Source organism: Chiloscyllium plagiosum, unplaced genomic scaffold (genome assembly GCF_037043375.1).
Source record: "Chiloscyllium plagiosum isolate Xiang-an unplaced genomic scaffold, Cpla_swu_hap1 HiC_scaffold_23, whole genome shotgun sequence".
Taxonomy (NCBI): domain Eukaryota; kingdom Metazoa; phylum Chordata; class Chondrichthyes; order Orectolobiformes; family Hemiscylliidae; genus Chiloscyllium; species Chiloscyllium plagiosum.
The window spans coordinates 6,982,546-6,990,060 of NW_028270161.1; the positions used below are offsets into that span (position 1 = coordinate 6,982,546).

General features: G+C 40.3%; 1 protein-coding gene across 5 annotated transcripts in view; it reads left to right on the forward strand.

Moving 5' to 3' along the window:
* Positions 1 to 3,382, forward strand: part of pfkfb3 (6-phosphofructo-2-kinase/fructose-2,6-biphosphatase 3) — a 103,943-nt gene extending 100,561 nt beyond the window's left edge. For all 5 annotated transcript variants that reach the window (XM_043714139.2, XM_043714133.2, XM_043714137.2 and 2 more), the window contains one exon: positions 1,255 to 3,382. In XM_043714139.2, the coding sequence (XP_043570074.1) occupies positions 1,255 to 1,258 (4 nt within the window). In that variant the 3' untranslated portion in view covers positions 1,259 to 3,382. The remainder of the gene's footprint in view (positions 1 to 1,254) is intronic.
* The last annotated feature ends 4,133 nt before the right edge of the window (positions 3,383 to 7,515 follow it).

Genomic DNA, 7,515 nt, shown 5'->3' on the forward strand with positions numbered 1-7,515 from the left:
TTGGGACCCATGGCCAGAAGCAAGGCCAAAGATTTTGAGGCATGTCTTAAGCTTCATCTCTTCCCTCCTCCCTAAGGAGAGAGCTCCAGAGTTTGGGGTCTAGGCATTTGAAAGTATGGCTACCAATGTTGGACTGAAGTAACATTGAGAATGGGCAAGAGGTCAAAGTTGGAGGGGTGAGACCTTGCAAGGATTTGAAAATGCGGGTGACTATTTTGATAACAAAACCATTGCGTAGGGGCAGTGTAGGTCAACAAACACAAGGGTGATGGGCAAACAGATTAAATCGATGAGTTGACTTTTATTCACACCTTTTTTTAATAGGTAAGGCATTCTTCCCTTTTTGGTTTGCAATGGAACATTCTTGTAAATTTGGTTCAAGTGTCTAAACTTGGCAAATGTTGTCTAAAAACGTTGACCACCTTTTTGGGGTGGGGTTGAGGGGAAAGGAGTCAAAATGTGTAACCTATAATGGAATGGCTCTTCCAATAATGGAGTGCATCTTTCCTTCAACTGTCTCCCAAAAGATAAGTATCCAGACTTGAATAAAGTTTTGGAACTAAAATGGATATTGGAAATTCTCTAATTTTTTTTTTCTCTTGTATCTTACTCAAAGGTAGACTTTAAATATTCCTGGAGAGTACCATTATACATAGCCAGTCAATCCAAGTGTTGAAGTTGGCTGTACTGCATTTTTGAATTTGTCTTGTAATCCCCTGTGTCATTTAATTTTTCTATTTATAAAATGCAGTTTAAAGAATTTCTCAGAACTTGCCTTGTCTTTTTTGCATGACCCTTTGTCTTCCTGGATATGTAAATAGGCATTCTGTTGTCTCCAGTTGTGGTGGGTTTAGTAAGAAATTCTCTGGATTAATTTTTAATCCATCCTAAATTAATCTTCCCAAGCAAGGAGAGGCGTGTTGTGGCAAATGTAAGTAGAGGTTCTGGCCATTCTCTCCAATGGCATTGTAGCTGTGCGGTCTGTGGACCTTGTAATCAAAGCATTCTTATGATGATTTGTACATAATGTTTATTGCAAGAATTTCACATGTTGAGGAGGGAGTCAGGACATTTTGTTTAGTGAAGCGCACACTCTCGCTACTTTTTTTGTAGCATAATATGCAACAAATACGCTTCATTGATCAGCTATTTTAGTTGCTTGCATGCATGTGGCTTCATGGGTTTTCCTTTTTGTTGGTTTGATTAGAATTACTTTTATTTGCATGTATTCTCAACTATCTCTCCACTCAACAGATAGTGAATGAGGTCCCAAGATCTTCGGAGGTTGTCTGACCGTCTTTCTCATATCAAGAATGAAACCTTCCTTTCAATTTTAAAGAACTTATGAAGCTACATTCATCCCCACTGCCCCTAAACCTCCCCATTATTGAAAAAGCACTGGATTCCTTTGCTTAAATCTCCACTGGTTGTAAGTTTCTTCAAGCGATTCATCGGAGAGATGAGAGAATATGAATTGTAGACTTCGCCAGAAAGGATCATGACTATTTTCACTGACTGTGTAATATGAATGTCTTGCTACTGTAATAATGTGCAAGTGCTTTTAGTGAACAAAACTTGTTCTTCTGTTTGTAAATACCTAGTAAATCTCGTTGGAGGGATACATTGAACTGTGTATGCATATATGAAGTAAATAGTTGCCCAATGAGGGTTGGAATCTAGATTTCCATGCTTTGGTGTTCATGAGTCCATGCAGTCTTTTAAATGTATGAATATTTCTGGTCCTGAAATTGACACTACGATAACCAGGCTGATTTGTGACCAGTTGAAATTTAAAATGCTGGAATTCATGTTCACAAGATTGGCACACTGCTACCTAAATTAAGTGGCCAGATATTGTATCCGGGGACAGAATAAGGCTGGGGTTGCCATTTGACCAAAATTTTGTTTTCAATTATTTGTTTTTCCCCTTTTGTCATTTCACAGAAATGACTTGGAAATACCAGATGTTGTTTTTGACTTACAATGGCTCCCAGGCTTGTAATTAGACCCTGGAGTCACAAGCACCGTATAACAAACGCAGACCTGTCAAACTACAAGTAATTGTCTTCTGAGTACCTATTTGCACATCACTGTGAAATGCCATTTTTTTTTTTGTAAAATGTTAATAACTTGATGGCTTTCCAGTTCAACTTAAATTGGAGAAGATGCATGCTCAGCACTTGAATAGGGAAGGTGTTCATTCCTAAAATGTTGGAGGAAATCATTGAAATGTCCATGTTAATGGTCATGCTTCTTAATCCCATAATACGATATGGACTCAATCACCTGCATGAATTGATGGTGATGTCTCTGGAATCCAGCTTTGGATGTGAGAATCCTACCCTTTTTTCTTGATGTACATTCTTGGGCCACCAGTGAATGCTGGCCTTTGTAGTCTCTGCTAAGAGAACAATGTCTCCTTCCTGCTCTGACTTTGATGTAAACATTCAGAATACAGCTAATGACTTCAACTGAAATTTTGTTACCAAATGCATTGAATTACCAGAACATTGAAATGTTCTACCTGATGTATGCTGTTTATTGATCAGCTGTGCTGCTGGTTCTGGAGCAGCCAAGGATTCCAATATTACCAAAGGGTCTAGTTTTGTTTGTTGAGCTCCAAGACTTTAAGTTACATGTCTGTTACATGAGCTGATGCGTGGGATGGTAAAACCGCAGTGCCTAGTGTGTTTGTCTTGCACAGCATAAATCTTGCGTTTAGCCATTTTGATGAGGAAGCTTGAAGCTGTACTTGACGTGCAGTCTACCAGCATGATATCGACACTCTATCCCTATTTTTGAGATGAATGCGTTATTGCACAAGTTTTATTTATCTGATTTTGGTTCAGAGGGATTGGTTTTAAGTGGGTATTTTAAATCAGATAGAATGGGGGTTTCTTCTGCATACTGCTGGCTGCAGCTTTAGTGAGTACTGGATTCCATAGCATTCACCAAAGCATTTCTGTTGTAATGTTCTCATTCCAATTGAATGGCATCATTATATTCTGACTTTAAAGTGGATCAGTAAACCCTGTGTGGATAGGCTTGTGGCCAAACTGAGCAAGTTGTTTGGGTTGTATTTTTGTAGTTTATTGTTGAATGAATGTTAGATTTTTTTTTTTGTATTTTTTAATAGTACTGATTCTGTTCTAACATAAATTTTTATTTAAGATGATGGTTCAGAGTTTGGAAAAAACTTTTCCATCTCATTGTTTGGCATGTTGCATCTTCTGTGTGTGTATGTATGTAGGTGTACATTGCTTTTTTTTTCCTGAGGAAAATAGCTAGGTCATGCCAGCAGAAGTATACAGGGTACATCTTTCTGATTATGTGTATTTTGCATTTGCTGGACCAATAATAAAAACTTTAACTTAAAATAAAACTTGTGACTTGCTTTTCTTTTCTATACTGCATACAGAAATTCTTTTGGACTTATCACCTGTGTTGTTCTTAAATCAAAACAGATGTGGGTCCTCCTATCCTCTCTGCCATTTTTAATAAGATTATGTCTGATTCTCAATTTCTGCTTTGATTACAAAGACCTATCAATGTTGGCCTTCATATTTGCAATGATGGGAGTTCATAGCTAAATGGGGCGTTTAAAGAATTCCAAAGATTTCATGCTTTGGTCACTGTTCAATGTTTCCTTTTCTACCTGAAATGGCCTTCAGCCAAAGGAAATTAACCTCCTTTCTCAAATGTTTCAGATATTTTATCAACTTATGACACCCCTTCAGCCAAGTTAGACCCTCAACCCAGACCTCCTGGCCTAGAGCTAGGGACACTACCATTACATCTCCAGAACCCTGCCAATGTGCCCAATATTTTTTTTTCCAATCAAGCTCTTCAGATGTTACAAAATTCTGGAGCAGGTACGACCTGACCCCAGGTCAGGTAATGACACTACTATTGCACCAGAAGACTACTTCTCAATGTTTCGTTTTTTTTTCTTTCCCTATTTCCTATATCGAGAGGCACTCTAACAACTGGACTTTTCTTGCCCATCACCATATCAGCCATAGTATTTTTTTCATCTATTAACCCCCGCTAGTTAGTCACTAATGTTTTCTCCATTTGAGTTTTACATGCATTGTGGGTGCACAGACTGCAGTGGTTCAGGAAGGCAGGTCTTTGCCACCTTCTCAAGGGGCACTAGGGACAGGCAATAAATGCTTGCCATGACCCATGAACACTTTTTAAAATTTAATCATTCTTTATCAATCTTTTCATGCTATTTTATTATCTCTTTGGATGTAATTTTTTTTTAAAGGTTAACGTGTGTCTTCTTTGTCTTTTGGATGCAATCCTATACCCTTTGTAACATTGTTAAAGTTGACTGTATTTCCTTTTTGTAAAGCCATGCTGACTTTTAACATAATTGTTATGGTCATACATGAAGCCAGTTCTCAAATGTTTCATTCTCCGGTATTTTCCTAATCAACCTGATCAGAGACATCCTGACACTACTCTGGGGTAGGTGGATACAGGCCTCTGAGTTCAGATCAAAATACTGTCCCTGTTCTACAAGAGCCCCTCAAGTGTTTCGCTGGACATGGTCCAACTGTATTCAGCTACTTCATTGGTGATATCCCTCCCTGCCCTCAATCATAAGTCACCATTCAGATACAACAAGGTCTCCAATGACATTCAGTCTTGGGCTGACAAGTGTTATTTGTACCACAAAAATGCCAGGAAAGACCATTTCCAATTAGGGGCCATCTAGCTATTCAATGACCTGACCATCTCTTTCTCTTTCTCTTTCTCTCCCTCCCCACCCCACTTCCAAAACAACATCCAGCAAGGGGGATTATCATTTCCCAGAAACGTGAACGGGCAGACGTTTAAGGGACGTATGCGTGGAAAGTTCTTTTACGCAGAGGGTGGTAGGTGCCTGCGACATGTTGCCAGCAGAGGTGGGCTTGATAGTGTCATTTAAGATGTGCCTAGACCAATACATTCATAGGGTGCAGAGGGATACAGATCCTTAGAAAATAGGAGACCGGCTTAGATAGCGGATCTGGATCGGTGCAGGCTTAGAGGGCCGCAGGTCCTGTTCCTGTGCTGTACTGTTCTTTGTTTTTTGGGACTAGCCATGTAAATATGCGACTGCAAGAGCAAGTCCGAAGCTAGGAATACTGCAGTAGGTAACTCGCCTGGCCACAAGCCTGTTCAGCAACACTGAAACGAGAAGGTGAATTCTGATTGGTTGTTTGGCAAGTGTTCTTTTTGGGGGGTGGGCAGGAAAGAAACATTTATCTGGAGAATGCATCCGACTAATCGCTAACTCACCAGCTTTCTTTAAATTTTTAACGAGGCAGTTAACTTTGGCTCATGTTTCAGGCAATATTTTGACCAGACAATGGATGTCCCTTGTTAAAACAGGTTCTGTACATGTACATTTTCCTTGTTGGGAAAGAACAACCCTGCACATCAATATTTGTAGCTTCTAGTACCCGTAAGTGTACCACTTTGCAAGTTTGAATGGCAATCCTAAATTGGTAGTGTAATTCACACACACACACTGGCTTATATGTGGCAAATACTGGCCTGTTGTGGAATCCTATTAATTGTTGGACACTGAGTTTTGTAAATGCAGGCTGATTGGGCAGAGTCAGTACCTCGTTGCAAATAACTGCAAAGATATGCTGTGTGATATGATTGGTCAGGTGTTGGGACATATGACTGACCATACTGAGCTCTACATTTATATCCACTAAATTGGACTGAAATCCCAATTTTTGAATATCCAATGGGCTCGCAGTGAGACCACGTGCCTGTTCTTGAAGCTACTCCTATAAACACACATGGTCCACTTTGCAGGGAATGAACATGTCCATGCACAATGCCTGTCTCAACTCGGCAAAATAAGTGACAGCCATTTGCTTGATCAGTCTTTAGGGCAATGCTTCGATCAGTTAGCATTACCTGCCTGGTTTAAAATCCATGTAAAGCTTGATAGTTAATTGCCAGTCATCATTATCTGGTGCAAATTCCATGGCAACACCTCCACCATAGAGTCATAGAGCTGTACTGCACGGAAACAGGCCCTTTGTCCAATTCGTCCAACCAGAAAATCTAAATTAATCTAGTTCTATTTGGCCCATATTCCTCAACCCTTTGTATTCATGTATCCATCTGGATGTCGTTTGAATGTTGTAATTGAACCAGCCTCCACCACTCCCTCTGGCAGCTCATTTCGTTCAATATATATGTACCACCCTCTATGTGAAACAATTGCCCCTTAGGACCCTGTTAAATATTTTCCCTCACACCTATGCCCTCTTGTTCTGGACTCCCCCACCCTGGGGAAAAGACCTTGTCTATTTACCCTATCCATGCTCCTCATGATTTCATAACTCTCCACAGGTCACCCCTCAGCCTCTGACACTCCAGGGAAAATAGCCCCAGTCTATTCAGTTTCTCCCTATGACTCAGACCCTCCAACCTTGGCAACATTTTTTGTAGATCTTTTCTGAACCCTTTCAGGTTTAATAACATTTTTCCTATAGTAGGGAAATCAGAATTGTATGCAGCATTCCAATAGTGGCCTAACCAATGTCCTGTAAAGCTGCAACATGAACTCCCAACTCCTAGAATCAATGCTCTGATCAATAAAGGAAAGCATACCAAAAGCCTTTGTCACTATCCTATCAACCTGTGACTCCACGTTCAAGGAATTATGAACTTGCACTCCAAGGTCTCTTTGTTCAGTAATACTCCCAGGACCTTCCCATTAAATATATAAGTCCTCCTCTGATTTGCTTTTCCAAATGCAGCATCTCACATTTATCTAAATTAAACTCCATCTGTCACTCCTTGGCCCATCTGATCAAGATTCAGTTATACTCTGAGGTAACCTTCACTGTCCACTATACCACCAACTTTGGTGTCATCTGCAAACTTACAACTATACCTCTTATGTTCACATCCAAATTATTTATATAACTGATGAAAAGCAGTGGACCAAGCACCCATCCTTAATCCTGATGAAGGGCTTTTGCTCAAAAAGTCGATTCTCCTACTCCTGTGATTCTGCCTGACCTGCTGTGCTTATCCAGCACCAGACTCTCGACTCTGATCAACCCTTATGACACAGGCATCCACTGGTCACAGGCCTCCAATCTGAAAAGCAGCCTTCCACCACCATCCTCTGTCTTCTACAGTCGAGCCAGTTCTGTATCCAAATAGCTATTTCTCCCCCTCTCCCTCTAACCTTGCTAACCAGCCTACAATAAGGAACCTTGTTGAACGCCTTACTGAAGTCCATGTAGATCACATCCACCACTCTGCCCTCAATCCTCTTTGTTACTTCTTCAAAAAACTCAATCAAGTTTGTTGCACACAATTTCCCATGCACAAAATCATGTTGACTATCCATAAGCAGTCCTTGCCTTTGCAAATGCACATAAGTCTCCTTCACCCTATTTTCCAAAGCTATCTTGTGTGCCCTTTTTGCCTCCTGATTTCCCTCTTAAGTATACTCCTATTGCCTTTATAGACTTCGAGGGATTCACT